Here is a 15,313-nt window from a genome sequence, read left to right as displayed (position 1 = left end):
TTGCGAGTGGGTTACCATCCACTTGAAGTGGATGGTAACTGCGACTCCATTTGCGACCGCGTACGCGGTCGCAAATGGAATTGCATCCCACTGCGAGTCGCAAATAGGAAGGGAACACCCCTTCCTATTTGCGAGTCGGAAATGCATTTTGCGAGTCGGAGCCGACTCGCAAAATGCATTTCTGCATTCCGGTGAGGCTTTTGTGACTCGCAAACGGTGTTTTTGGCCGTTTGCGAGTCTCAAAACCCTTGCTGCATCTGGCCCCTAGTGCCTTGAATGCATTTAAAGGGAACATGGAGGGAGTGTAGCAGAATTAGAATTGCATAATATGTGTTATCTAGTTGATTACAGGGACCGACTGTAATATATTATGAATAATTTAAAAAAGCAGGAAACTTGAGGTATATAATGGCAGCGATTCAATGGGTCAATGGATTAATTGTTTTCCCCGAGTATTGTTTAGAATAAAGTTATTTTATTATATAGTCTATTATTTTGAGCAAAACATCTTTTTATACATTTTGACCTCTGCTTTTTATAACATGGAGAATGTCACACCCTGCACCTACACTCCACAATTTTCTCCATTAACCTTACTGGTGCAAAAGATTCTCCTTTAAATCTGTACCTTTAAGTTCCTACCTTGGAAAAACAAACATTATTGTTATGCACTGCAGGATGTATAATATGGCTCCTTTGCATTTCAGGTGCATTTCAGAAAACTCCTTGGGTCTCAATGGGTCTCAATGTTCCTCAGTATGATTATCTCATCAATGAAAAAAGATTGGATCTGGATTTCCTGGGCCTTCAGCTAAAGGAGCTAATCTGATCCCAGAAGGGGAGGTGTTTCCCATGCAGGGAGAGCAGCAACATGGCATAAAGAAACAGCATTTGCCACAAACTGCCAGAAGGAGTGAGCTAGATGCAGGGGTATGTGAGAGTATATTGTTCTATAAACTTCACCCTATTCAAGGGTTTTTCAATAACACAATGTTGCAGATTGCTATACACATATGGAAAATGTCACTTACCCAGTGTACATCTGTTCGTGGCATTAGTCGCTGCAGATTCACATGCTGTGCACATCCCGCCCTCTGGTGTTGGGCTCGTAGTGTTACAAGTTGTTTTTCTTCTAAGAAGTCTTTTCGAGTCACGAGATCGAGGGACTCCTCCCATTTCGGCTCCATTGCGCATGGGCGTCGACTCCATCTTAGACTGTTTTCCCCCGCAGAGGGTGAGGTAGGAGTTGTATATGCTAGTAATAGTGCCCACGCAATGGAGTGAATACGTATGTACATAATGTAGTTTAAAGTAATATATATATTTACAAATATACAGATGTTCAAGATCAACTTCTAAACGGCTACAGGCTCCCGTGGAGGCGGGTGGGCGCATGTGAATCTGCAGCGACTAATGCCACGAACAGATGTACACTGGGTAAGTGACATCTTCCGTTCGGTGGCATGTGTAGCTGCAGATACACATGCTGTGCATAGACTAGTAAGCAGTTATCTCCCCAAAAGCGGTGGTTCAGCCTGTAGGAGTTGAAGTTGTCTGAAACAATGTTCGTAGTACTGCTTGGCCTACTGTGGCTTGCTGTGTTGTTAGCACGTCTACACAGTAGTGTTTGGTAAATGTATGCGGCGTAGACCATGTAGCTGCCTTACATATTTCTGTCATTGGAATATTTCCTAGAAAGGCCATGGTAGCACCTTTCTTTCTAGCTGAGTGTGCCCTTTGTGTAATAGGCAGTTCTCTTTTAGCTTTAAGATAACAGGTTTGAATGCACTTAACTATCCATCTAGCAATGCCTTGCTTAGAAATTGGATTTCCTGTATGAGGTTTTTGGAAAGCAATAAATAATTGTTTTGTTTTGCGAATTAGTTTTGTTCTGTCAATGTAGTACATTAACGCTCTTTTGATGTCCAATGTATGTAGTGCTCTTTCCGCTACAGATTCTGGCTGTGGGAAGAACACTGGTAATTCTACAGTTTGATTTAAGTGGAACGGTGATATGACTTTTGGTAAAAATTTAGGATTTGTTCGTAGAACTACTTTATGCTTGCGTATCTGAATAAATGGTTCTTGTATGGTAAATGCTTGAATCTCACTTACTCTTTTTAAAGATGTGATGGCAATTAAAAATGCAACTTTCCATGTTAAGTATTGCATTTCACAAGAGTGCATGGGTTCAAAAGGTGGACCGATGAGTCGTGTTAAGACAATGTTAAGGTTCCATGAAGGAACTGGTGGTGTTCTTGGTGGTATAATTCTCTTTAGACCTTCCATAAATGCTTTTATGACTGGTATTCTAAATAGAGAAGTTGAGTGCGTAATTTGCAGGTAAGCTGAAATTGCTGTAAGATGTATTTTAATGGAAGAGAAAGCTAGCTTTGATTTTTGCAAATGTAGTAAGTATCCTACGATGTCTTTGGCAGATGCGTGTAAGGGTTGAATTTGATTGTTGTGGCAGTAATATACAAATCTTTTCCACTTATTTGCATAGCAATGTCTAGTGGTAGGTTTCCTAGCTTGTTTTATGACCTTCATACATTCCTGTGTAAGGTCTAAATGTCCGAACTCTAGGACTTCAGGAGCCAGATTGCTAGATTCAGCGATGCTGGATTTGGGTGCCTGATCTGTTGTTTGTGTTGCGTTAACAGATCTGGTATGTTTGGTAGCTTGACAGGAGGCACTACTGAGAGGTCTAGTAGTGTTGTGTACCAAGGTTGCCTTGCCCATGTTGGTGCTATTAGTATGAGTTTGAGTTTGTTTTGACTCAGCTTGTTTACTAGATATGGAAGGAGTGGGAGAGGGGGAAAAGCGTAAGCAAATATCCCTGACTAACTCATCCATAACGCATTGCCGAGACTGATCTTGTGGGTACCTGGATGCGAAGTTTTGGCATTTTGCGTTTTCCTTTGTTGCAAATAGATCTATTTGTGGCGTTCCCCAACTTTGGAAGTAAGTATTCAGTATTTGGGGGTGAATCTCCCATTCGTGGATCTGTTGGTGATCCCGAGAAAGATTGTCCGCTAGCTGGTTCTGAATTCCTGGAATAAATTGTGCTATTAGGCGAATGTGGTTGTGAATCGCCCAATGCCATATTTTCTGTGCCAGGAGACACAATTGTGTTGAGTGTGTGCCTCCCTGTTTGTTTAGGTAATACATCGTTGTCATGTTGTCTGTTTTGACAAGGATGTGTTTGTAGCTTATTATGGGTTGAAATGCTTTCAGCGCTAGAAATACTGCCAATAGTTCTAAGTGATTTATGTGAAAGTGTTTTTGGTGAGTGTCCCATTGTCCTTGGATGCTGTACTGATTGAGGTGTGCTCCCCACCCTATCATGGAGGCATCTGTTGTTATTACGTATTGTGACACTGGGTCTTGGAAAGGCCGCCCCTGGTTTAAATTTATACTGTTCCACCATTGAAGCGAGGTGTATGTTTGGCGGTCTACCAACACCAGATCTAGAATTTGACCCTGTGCCTGTGACCACTGTGATGCTAGGCACTGTTGTAAGGGCCGCATGTGCAACCTTGCGTTTGGGACAATGGCTATGCATGAAGACATCATGCCTAGGAGTTTCATTACTTTTTTGACTTGTATTTTTTGATTTGGATACATGGCCTGTATTACATTGTGAAATGCCTGAACCCTTTGTGGGCTTGGCGTGGCAATCCCTTTTGCTGTGTTGATTGTCGCCCCTAAGTATTGCTGTGTTTGACACGGCAGAAGGTGTGACTTTGTGTAGTTGATTGAGAAACCTAGTTTGTGGAGGGTTTCTATGACATACTTTGTGTGTTGTGAACACCGTTCTAGCGTGTTTGTTTTGATTAACCAATCGTCTAGGTACGGGAACACATGTATTTGCTGCCTTCTGATATGTGCAGCTATGACTGCTAGGCATTTTGTAAAAACTCTTGGCGCAGTTGTTATTCCGAACGGCAACACCTTGAATTGGTAGTGTACCCCCTGGAATACAAACCTAAAGTACTTTCTGTGTGAAGGATGTATCGGTATATGGAAATATGCATCCTTTAGGTCTAGCGTTGTCATGTAGTCTTGTTGTTTGAGCAGTGGGATTACGTCTTGTAATGTCACCATGTGAAAGTGATCTGATTTGATGTAGGTATTTAATGTTCTGAGATCAAATATAGGTCTCAGACTCTTGTCTTTTTTGGGTATGAGCAAATACAGAGAGTAAACTCCTGTTCCTTTCTGTTGGTTTGGTACTAATTCTATTGCTTCTTTTTGTAGCAACGCCTGAACTTCTAGTCCTAGAAGATCTATATGTTGTTTTGACATATTGTGTGTTTTCGGTGGGACGTTTGGAGGGAATTTGAGAAATTCTATGCAATAACCTTGCTGGATAATTGCCAGGACCCAAGTATCTGTTGTTATTTCCTCCCAATGTTTGTAAAACTTGCTTAGTCTCCCCCCCACAGGTGTTATGTGTTGGGGATGTGTGACTTGTAAGTCACTGCTTATTTTGAGGAGTTTTGGGACTTTGGAACTTTCCTCTATTTTTTTGGAACTGTCCCCCTCTATATTGTCCCCGAAAACTTCCACGCTGATATTGGCTCTGATAAGTGGGCCTTGTTTGTGAGGTTGTGGGTTCTGTGCTTTGCCCTCGAAACCCCCCCCGAAACTGTGTTTTTCGAAATGTGCCTCTGCTCTGTGGGGAGTAGAGTGCGCCCATGGCTTTGGCCGTGTCAGTGTCCTTCTTAAGTTTTTCGATAGCAGTGTCCACTTCCGGCCCAAACAACTGCTGTCCGTTAAATGGCATATTGAGCACAGCTTGCTGTATTTCTGGTTTAAATCCTGATGTACGCAGCCATGCATGTCTCCTTATTGTCACTGCTGTGTTGACAGTTCTAGCAGCTGTGTCTGCAGCATCCATAGCTGACCGTATCTGATTGTTGGAGATACTCTGTCCTTCTTCAACTACTTGCTGTGCTCTTTTGTGGAACTCCTTGGGCAAATGTTCTATTAAATGTTGCATTTCGTCCCAATGAGCCCTATCATATCTGGCCAACAAAGCTTGTGAATTTGCAATACGCCACTGGTTTGCTGCCTGTGCCGCCACCCTTTTGCCTGCTACGTCGAATTTGCGACTTTCCTTATCTGGAGGTGGTGCATCTCCTGAAGTATGTGAGTTTGCTCTTTTGCGAGCTGCCCCTACCACAACTGAGTCTGGTGTTAGCTGTTGTGTGATGTACACGGGGTCTGTTGGTGGCGGTTTATATTTTTTCTCCACTCTTGGAGTAATGGTCCTTCCTTTTACAGGCTCCTGAAACACTTGTTTGGAGTGTTTGAGCATCCCAGGTAGCATGGGAAGACTCTGGTACTGGTTGTGTGTGGACGACAGTGTATTAAATAGGAAGTCGTCTTCAATGGGCTCTGCATGTAGGCTAACATTATGAAATGCCGCTGCCCTCGACACCACTTGTGCGTAGGCTGTACTATCTTCTGGTGGCGACGGTCTAGCTGGATAACAGTCAGGACTATTATCTGACACTGGTGCATCATAAAGGTCCCATGCGTCAGGGTCATCTTGACTCATCCCTGTGTGGGTCGGGGATTGCATCGTAGGTGGAGTGGCTACCGGTGATGGTTGCGGAGAGCATTGTGGAGATGGTGGCGGGGTTACTTGTTTAGCCACCTTTGCCTGTGGCTGCTTGTCTTTCTCCTGGAAGGCAAGTTTGCGTTTCATCCTAATAGGAGGGAGAGTGCTGATCTTTCCCATTTCTTTTTGGATGTGGAGCCGTCTTTGGGTGTAGTCCGGCTCCATTGCCTCTAATTCCTGTCCAAATGTATGTTTTTTCATTTGTGAGGACAGTCCTTGTTCCTCTGTGTAGGAACTTGATTTCGGTTCCGAAGCCGGATGTTTCTGTATCGAAACCTTTTCGGCTACTTTTTTCGGTTCTGACGAAACCTTTTTTGTTTTCGGCGTCGTGGTCTCTCGGTGCGACTCATTTCGGTGCCGCTGTCTCGGTGCCGAACCTGCTCGGAGCCACTATCTCGAGCCCGAGATTGCTGTGTGGCGGTATCTCGACCGGAGTCGGAGGACTTCGCCACCAGCGTGCCCTTTTTCGGTGCCGATGATCGGTCACCTATTTTTCGGGTTAAGCCATGGCCTGTTGGCGGTGGCGTCCCCTGGGCTTTTGTTGTCTTCTCGTGAGTTTTATGTTTCGACGTCTTACTCACGGTTTTCGGCGTTTCTTCGGGATCGAGCTCGTCCGAGTCCGATTCATGGATGGAAAAGCTTTCTTCTTCCTCCTGGAAACGCCCTTGTCCTGTCGGCGCCGACGCCATCTGCAGTCTTCTTGCTCTTCGGTTGCTTAATGTCTTCCTCGACTGAAACGCTCGACAGGCTTCACAGGTATCCTCCTTGTGCTCTGGTGACAGACACAAGTTACAGACCAGATGCTGATCTGTATATGGATACTTGTTATGGCATTTTGGGCAGAAGCGGAATGGGGTCCATTCCATCAGCCTTGAAGAGACACGTGGCCGGGCCGACCAGGCCCCGACGGGGGGATCGGAAAAAACCCGAAGGGCCACCGGAGCTCTTCAAAAGTCGGTGTCGATCTGTTATAACTAACCCGATACCGAACGCAAACAATACTGATGATTTTTCCGAGATTCTAACTAACTTTCCGACCCGAAACACGGAGAAAAAAGGAACACGTCCGAACCCGATGGCGGAAAAAAAACAATCTAAGATGGAGTCGACGCCCATGCGCAATGGAGCCGAAATGGGAGGAGTCCCTCGATCTCGTGACTCCAAAAAACTTATTCGAAGAAAAACAACTTGTAACACTCCGAGCCCAACACCAGATGGCGGGATGTGCACAGCATGTGTATCTGCAGCTACACATGCCACCGAACACACATATATACTAGGCTGAATAAAACATCCACATACATTAATATATTAATCAATAAACACCACTATTCGATCTTGCACCTGAGTGCCACTGTGTAACAATATGTGCAATATTGTAAGCATTGGGAAGAACAGATTAACAGCTGTAGGAAAAACAGTCTTATTAGTAGAGATTCATGTTACTTACTGGTTTCTCTTTTAACACATCCTCTTCTTCAGTTGCGTCTTTATGCAAGTGCTCAAAAGCACTGTCAATCTTGAACTGTTGATTATCCTGTTGTAAACTGTCAAACAGCGATGTGTAGTGTGTCACTGGGCTCTCTGAGCGACTGTCTGAACCAAATCGTGGTTCTGATTTCTCAGATCCTAGAAGGTCCTCTTTACTTTTAACTTCTTCAGTTTTTTGGGCAACTGCAAACATTTCTTTTGTCAAATCACTCATCAGTTTCTCCAGCCCACACCTCTGTTCATTGTCAAGTGGAATTTGAAATATTTGTTCCAGTTGAAGAGCAATCAGTTCAGGTGCAGTTACTACCAGTTCTTGTTTCATGTCGGTAATGGCCTCCACTCTCTCTCGATCTGGCTGATTCACATGTTCATTGTTATAATGATGTTCTGGCTGATTTGTACTTCCTTGGTTATTATGGACCTGTTTAAGCACATCAAGAAGAAGATCTGGACTTTTCTTTTCAGGCCAAATAATAGTGGGATTGTCCTGGTTACTTGCATCAATGCATGGAACCACAGGAAAAGTGTCACTGTCTTCATTTTTATTGTCACATGAAGACATGATAGGATTTTGTTCTAAATCTCTGCAACTGACCATTTTTAGTACATTTTGCATTAAAGCCTTTGTATCTGAATAATTTCGCAGTTCATTTTTCAGCATGCAGGATCCCTTGTCACCTCCCTGCTGTTCAACAAAACATAGTTTTTTGTTTTCACTGCTTAAAGGTTCAAGGAGGACATGTGAAGGAATGAAAGGAGTGACCTGGCATGATGCTTCTCCAATGAATCCTCCTGCTTCAGTTTTCTCAACATTTTCCATTGCTTTTTGATACCCCTGTGGTGTATTCAATTTACCTAGAGCATCCTTGTGGGTGCAGAACTGGCCACTTGCTGTATTTTCCCACAGAACCTGGTCGTACATCCTAGTCTCAGGGTCTTCAGTTTCTTTAGCAACGTTAACTCTAGTTTGCTTACTCTCCTCTGATTCCGATGTGCCAGGCAACACAATTACAAGTGCTTCTGAAATGAGTGGCAGTTCTTCACCAAACGGAGGTGCAGGGTCACATACTAATGGCTCCTTCATAGACCATACATTAGATTTTCCTTGGTCTTCTTCCTCAGCATAATCCGAATCATGTATTTCATTGATTTTTACAACTTTTGTCTCCTCTGCACATTGTTTTAAGTATGTTGTGAGATCAAGTTTACCACTTTTTCCTTCCACTGCTTCAGCCTGCAGCTCACGTGAATTGTTTTCAGAAGTAATTGCCACAGTTTCACTAGACTTATTTTTCAAGTCCTCTGCATCTAAAGTGCCTACATTAGTGCTAGGCTTAGCAAGAGATGAATCGAATATTTCACCAAGGTGCTCAATATGAGTAGGGTTTATGCCAGATACAGGTATGTGTGTTTCTTTAGAGTGGCTGATTTCTAATGGTTCCATCATTTGCCTGGGTGTATCTGTATTCATGCCTGGCTGGCCATCATCATGACTCTGCACCTGATCACAGACTGAACTGAGAGTTACTTCATGGTTCACTTGCCGTAAACATTTGAGGTCTATGACATTGGGTTCTACTGGCTGTTCTTCAAACACATCAAGAATATCTAGCTCATTCATTTCCTTCAAGTTAGCTACAAACTCATCTGAACTTGACACTTGGGACTCAGCTTTTATTCCAATTAGACTACAACTTAAGTCTAATCCTGTAGCAAGAAGTGGTTCTACATTATCAGGAATGTTTTCTTTGTCACTGACATTGGGACAAGAAGCTGCTTTGAATTGATCTTCTGAAAGGATTTCAGGTTCCGTGGGAAATCTATCAGACAATTCCTGATAAACAGATATTCTTGTATGATTTGCAACGGTATGCACATCACTGCTAAGAAAATGATCACTTTTGGTGGTGTTTACATTTGCGGATATGTCTGGTGGGATCACTTGCTGAATTAACTCACTTTCCTTTACATCTCCAGTCAATCTGAGAATGTCTGGTTCGTGGTACTTTGTGTTACCATTTATGAGAACACATTGACATAGTTCCAAACCTTCTTGTGTGCCTTGTTCTAACAAATGTTCTTTCTGTTTAGAACTATCAATAACACCTTCAGGCTGTGCTTCAGACCAACATCCAAGCCCACACTGAGGTCCTTCCATGACCTTTACATCATCAAAACATATGTTCTGCTTATTGCTGCTCACCAAAGCCAAAGGCGCAAAACCCCCTGTTTTATCTATAGAAGGACAAACTACATCATCCATAACACAATTTTCTTCATACTGCAAATCATAAGGATCCACTCCTGCATTATTATTAGCAGCATCAAGGTCTTTGATACCCCAATTAAGTCTTGTTTCAATTAAATTATTAGTCAAATCTTCTTCTAGGTTGTTCTCTCCCACATCAATAGTCTGGTGCAGTTTATATGAAGGGCTAGACATTGTTTCTAAATTTTGCCCACAAAATATACTTTCTTGATCATGGTCATCTGCATAACATGTACTTTCTGTGTCTTCCTCTGGTATTGTTTCCAAATATTGCCTACTGTTTTCCATTACTGTCTGTTCTTCTGTGTGATTTCTTTCACAGAAGTACATACTGTCTTGTCCAGGGTTTGACCCATCATCGAGAAAAGACAAAGGTCTCTCACTTGCTGTAGTGTCATTACTCATTTCGTTCCTAACAACAGATGACTCGTGCCATGTGGTATCACAATCTGAGTCATCTGCACTATCACCTTCCCCAAGAAGTGGTGTATCATACTCATCGTCACTACTGCTCTGTTGTGGTATATCACAGCTATCGTCCTCTGGATGATACGTTGGACCATCCTCAGTGTCACTGTATCTGGCCAGTAAGATATCACCATTAGAATCTTCAGACCTAGGACTGGCATATTCATCATCATCACTGCAGGAGGGCTGGAAAATATCTGGAATATGTTCTTGTTGAATAGCCACTTCTAAAGGTTCATCTTTGTTGTGCTCTGAGGTGTTAATATTAACGCTTTTTGAATAAATAACATCATATTCACTACTGACTGTGTTCATTGGACTCGTACACTCACGTTTGTCTGTGGAAGTTATGATAGGATTATTGTCAGCAGCTATCTCAACATACTCACCATCAGCATTATCCTTAGAGGGAGGAGCATCATAGCTGCCATTTTCAGTTGGGTTGGGTAGCAACATTAGACTTTCATAATACTTAAGAAATGATGTGTCGTGCATGCTATTATTATGTAGGTTGGGTTGCTGTAGTGCATCTGTACCAGAAAGTTCATGATAGATATTATCAGCGACATCACTGTCACATATAAAGGGGGGCAAACCAGGACTTTGAGAATGTTTAGATAGAGAAGAAATATTATTTTCATTCATATCAACTATGTGGGGCTGTACAGTATTATAGGAATCCTTATCACTGGTGATGGGCTTGGGGGTTTCACAATTATAATTGTCAGCTGCATGATCCACACTACCACCTTCTCCACTGTTACAATGTTCTGAGATAGAAACCTGATTTCCTTCTAAACATGGAGTAGCATGTTCATTGATATCAAAGATCTCCTGCAAGGTACTTCCATCATGCACTTCCATTTCAGGAGACTCATTACTGTTATTGGAGCTGCTGACATTGTGAGATGTTTCATAGTGGTAATCCCTTGGAAGAAGTGTATCACCAACATCATCACTTGTGATTTGCTGTGAATCACTGCACTGATGATCATCAGACAGGGGAGTGCTGAAGTCACCACTACCACTGCTGATATTCTGTGAGGTATTGGAATTACCAAAATCAGGAAGAGGGACATCATAATTACCATCAAAACTATCCTGTAGGGCTTCTTGACTCACCTTACGTAAGTCACACTGATGAATGGCGTTATGATGCAGAGTATCATGGTTTTCAAAATGGTAACTCTCATCTTTCTTTTCAGACATGTTGGTGTTAGGCTGTAGCGTATCATAAATTTCAGAATGAGGAACATTATCTTTATTTTCAGACATGCTGACATCACACTGAAAAGCATCATAACTTTCAGAATTCAGGCCAACATTCTTCTTTTCAGACGTGTTGCCATTGTTCTGCAGAGCATCATAATTATCATACATACTCTGATCATTTTGATCCTCTTGATGAAAAGTATAACTACTAGCATAATCAGCTTCACATTTTGGATCACCAGAAATATTAACACACAGGGTTTGGGCTGCATTTCCAGAATGCCCATCACTGTTGTAAAATAAATGGTTGTTTTCCCAGAGGGTGTCAGCTTTCATTTGTTGATCAATTAGTACTTTGTTCTCTTTACATTGGGTTACAGGAATATTGCCTTCCTTTCCACTGCTGTTCAGGCTGCCTAGAGCACTAATGATATTTGGTATACCTGTATTATTAACATCATCCAATTTCTGACACTCAGTAAGGTCATTCTTCGATGAACTGTACAATGCAGGGTCGTGGTCTATTACCATGTTTCTTTCATCTAAAATGCACAAATGAGCAGCAGAGCCTTCATGTGACTCAAGAAGTCTGTATTCATCATCATTCCAGGACTGTGTTTCCTTACATTGTGTCCCATTTAATTGTTTAGAATAGCGATGTGAATTTTCAGCTATTTCACTTGCATTAATGCTGTCAACATCACTTCTATCTAGAGCATCTTGTTCAACTAGATCAATGTCCATCTTACTATCAATTTCCTGAGTTACTGGGGTAGTATCTGGCACCAATTCAGAATTGTCCTTAGCAAAATGATTTTCCTCATCAGCATGTTCAATTTTCTTTCTAGTTAAATCATCCAGGATGCTTTCTTTGTATTCATGTAGTTTCAAACTAGATTCTAGAGTGTTTAGTGAACCAGTGCACTTGTTTTCTGCTTCATTTGTAACACATGATTTCAAATTATCAGAAGTGTTCAAATCATTTTCATTTGGATGAATGGCTACTCTAGGACACTGATTTTCATCTAGTTCCTTTGTGTAACTTTCAGATTCCAATAGCATGCTTACTGCTTCATCTAGGTCTCCATCAAAGAGCAAAAGTCTTTCTCCAGTGTTTGCATCCATGTAGCTATTAATCATGAGAAAGGACAGGAATAGTTGCTTAGTTTCTTCTGGATTATGGGGAAGTGGTTCCTCTGCATTTAGAACATCTGGTTTCTGTGCATATCCTTGATAAGCAGAAGGCTGGACTTCATAGGAGGACAGCCACTTTGACGCATTCTTACATGACGACTCCAAGCCTTTAATATCAGCCATTTTATCAGGTAAGGTTATGTTAGTTAACACAGTTGCAGTGCTATCATCTATGATGCCCATCTCAGCAGCTATACCAAGACTAAGGATTTCAGATGTTTCTGGGATGTACAGTGCAGCAATCTTTTGCCTGTTATTTAGGATCTTGTGGGCTAGTTCATTTGTTATCATCCCTTGTTGAAGAGAGGTTGAAATGGGGAAAATGTCACTAGTATCTGGCCAAATAAGACCAATAAATCCTCGTTGAGCCTCTAGTATTAAGAGTGCACTGCTGGAGGATATTAAATTACACTGCACAGCTTCATCAACAGTTAAGCGCTTGGCTGTGAAAGGGGAAAAAATCCCACCATTTTTAACCTGATTAATCAATATGCCACATAATGTATCCTGGTCGATCAATCCTTGTTTTAGAGCTTCCTCTAAGCTGAGTCTATGCCCCAAGTCTGGTTCAATTATCCCCCCAGACAAAAGCTGAGCTCCAAGTAACCTGAACATACTTTCACGTTCCATCAGACCTTCATGGGCCGCCCTTAGTATACTTATTCTCCGCCCAGACTTAAGAGTAATTTTACCTCTTTCTTGTGGCCGGACAACTAGAAGTCTCAAACCTGTTTCTTTGTGTACTGGAGTTCTCTGCAACATCTCTGTTAGAGAAATCCGTTCTGCTGTAATAGGGTCAATAAGGTCTTTAAATATCTTTTGTCTTTCAAGCAAGTGTGAGAAAAATTCTTCTGAGATCAGGTTTCTCTGGAAAGCGGTATTCAAGGTCAGTTGTTCCCCTGTTGATGGCAACACCAGATGTTCTGAGGAAAGTTGGGTGTCAAGAATCTTGATAGCTATTTGCTCTGATATGAGCCCTTTCTCAAAGGCAGCTATAACTGGCAAACCTGATAATGATACAGCTGAAATAACAGTTTTAGCAATATTCAAATCACAAAGGTCTGTAGCAATGTGTTCATCGATAAGTTGAAATTTTTTAGCTTCTTCAAGATTAAAGCTTTTCCCCAATTCTGGGGAGATAAGATCAGACAGAATTAACTGTGTCTCAAGTAAGGAAATTCCAGTATCATAATCAACAAGCCCCCGTACAATGGACTGAAATATTGATAGAACTTCTCCTGTTGTTTCATCGATGGTACCTGCAATAACTCTAGGGACCTAAAATAACAGTGAAATAAACACAAAAAAATTATTATTAACTCTATTTCGATTTACGTAGACAATACTTATTAATATTCTTATATGTAAATTAATGTACTTACCAGACAATGACAATGTTGTGAATGTTAGCAGCTCAAACGCACAAGTGATCTATATCAGTGTTTCAACACCAAAGATGTGATAAAAGCTCTGAGCTCAACATGCATCTGTGAATAGAAAATCTAGCATCTAGACACATAAGCAAGGTTAGTGATAGACAAATCTAAGTAGGTGATTTTTGTGAGAGAATAGAACATGTATCTGAAAGGCAAAACTGACATGCTCTCAAGTGCCTGTGATGAGTTAGATTAGAAAGGCAAAGGAAGTGGCACAAAAACCCCATGCTATTCATGTTTACAGCATACAACGCAATTGCACAAACACCTTACAGAAACAGGTCATACACAGAAATTGATTGTGTCCATTGACAATACTGAAAGCAAAATAATTTGCATCACAGTTACATAACAATGACATTTGTCTGGCTTATTTATTTTTAAGTTTAAAAGATCACAGTCAATAAAAATCCAATTTGCATAGTTTCATGTGGTGTTTGTATATGCCAACATGCCGTCAAGTGGTGTCAGGCAGAAAGGAAGCAAAGGAGACTCAGACATCAGAGAGACATTCTCAGCAGAACTATCTGTGAGTGGTTTGTAGCAGATTACAAGAATGGTCTTGGTTGAAAGATCAGAGATATTTTCAAACTAGTGGAAAAGTGACCATCCTGGCAGATTGAACAGAAAAAGGTGATTAAAACAGTTGCTCATATCAAAGATGTTAACAGACAGGTCTGAGACACTTTGATAGAAGGAAAATCAAAGAGACTTCCTCTGCACACAAATTGCAGCAAAAATATTAGCAGATAGATCAGAGATACATTACTAGTCAACAGTCCTAAAAAAAGGTTCAGAGTAGACTGATTCCGACGAAGATGTCTAGTCCAGCTGAGCTCCGACATAGTTTCAATATCAAAAAATGTCCTCATGTTTAAAACTTTCATTCGCTGCACAGATCCAAATTTCCCTTCCAGGCACTACCATTGTTCTACATGGAACAACATCAGAAACTAGGGGAACAGCGGTCAGGATTCCAAACAAGTTGTGTCATGAAGCTGCACATATTGATGCCCAGAGTAACATTGTGGATGTGTTCGATAGAGAAGAAATGTGCTTACATTATTTTGCATGTTTTATTGGTGGCTTTTATCAAGTCTGATTATCCTGTTCTACATTTTCCATTGATGGAAGAGGTGGGAGTGTCGAGGGTGGCTATATATTGGTTTAAATGCTATCTATTCAACCCACCAGTCAGTGTGGCTCTAGAATGTCTTCTGTCTGAATTGTCTCAAGAGACATATTGTGTTTCACAAAGCTCCTACGTTTTACCCTCTGTTTAATGTCTATGGGTATCTTGTTTGTGAGCATCTGTGCTATATGGATGTTAAGATTCACTGCAAAGGTTATCGTTCCACACACAGGATTATTTATGGCACTCATGAACACATTTAAGAATATCAGTCTGCTCATGAAGAACTAGATGGAGGTGAACCGGTTGAGTCTGAAAAGAGACAGTGCTTCAGTCTTAATCTGCGCAAGAACAAACAAATGAGTGAAATCCATTGTGAACTTGTTCTCTTACTGTGTAATGTAATTGAAGACACAAACCTTCTTCCTGTCCCAAGAATGTTCTGCCACTGTGTCTCACATAGTTATCAGAGCTCCATACTA

The 15,313-nt window shown here is 41.5% G+C and overlaps 1 protein-coding gene across 9 annotated transcripts in view; it reads right to left on the bottom strand.

Moving 5' to 3' along the window:
- DST (dystonin) overlaps positions 1-15,313 on the bottom strand; it is a 1,789,835-nt gene that overhangs the window by 583,082 nt on the left and 1,191,440 nt on the right. For 7 of the 9 annotated variants that reach the window (XM_069235771.1, XM_069235775.1, XM_069235772.1 and 4 more), the window contains one exon: positions 7,080-13,541. The exons of the other annotated variants lie outside the window; for them this stretch is intronic. In XM_069235771.1, coding sequence (XP_069091872.1) covers positions 7,080-13,541 — 6,462 coding nt within the window. The remainder of the gene's footprint in view (positions 1-7,079; positions 13,542-15,313) is intronic. 9 annotated transcript variants of the gene reach the window in all.

This window comes from Pleurodeles waltl, chromosome 5 (assembly GCF_031143425.1).
Source record: "Pleurodeles waltl isolate 20211129_DDA chromosome 5, aPleWal1.hap1.20221129, whole genome shotgun sequence".
NCBI classification, from domain to species: Eukaryota; Metazoa; Chordata; class Amphibia; order Caudata; family Salamandridae; genus Pleurodeles; species Pleurodeles waltl.
This window is presented reverse-complemented; position numbering and strand designations above follow the sequence as displayed.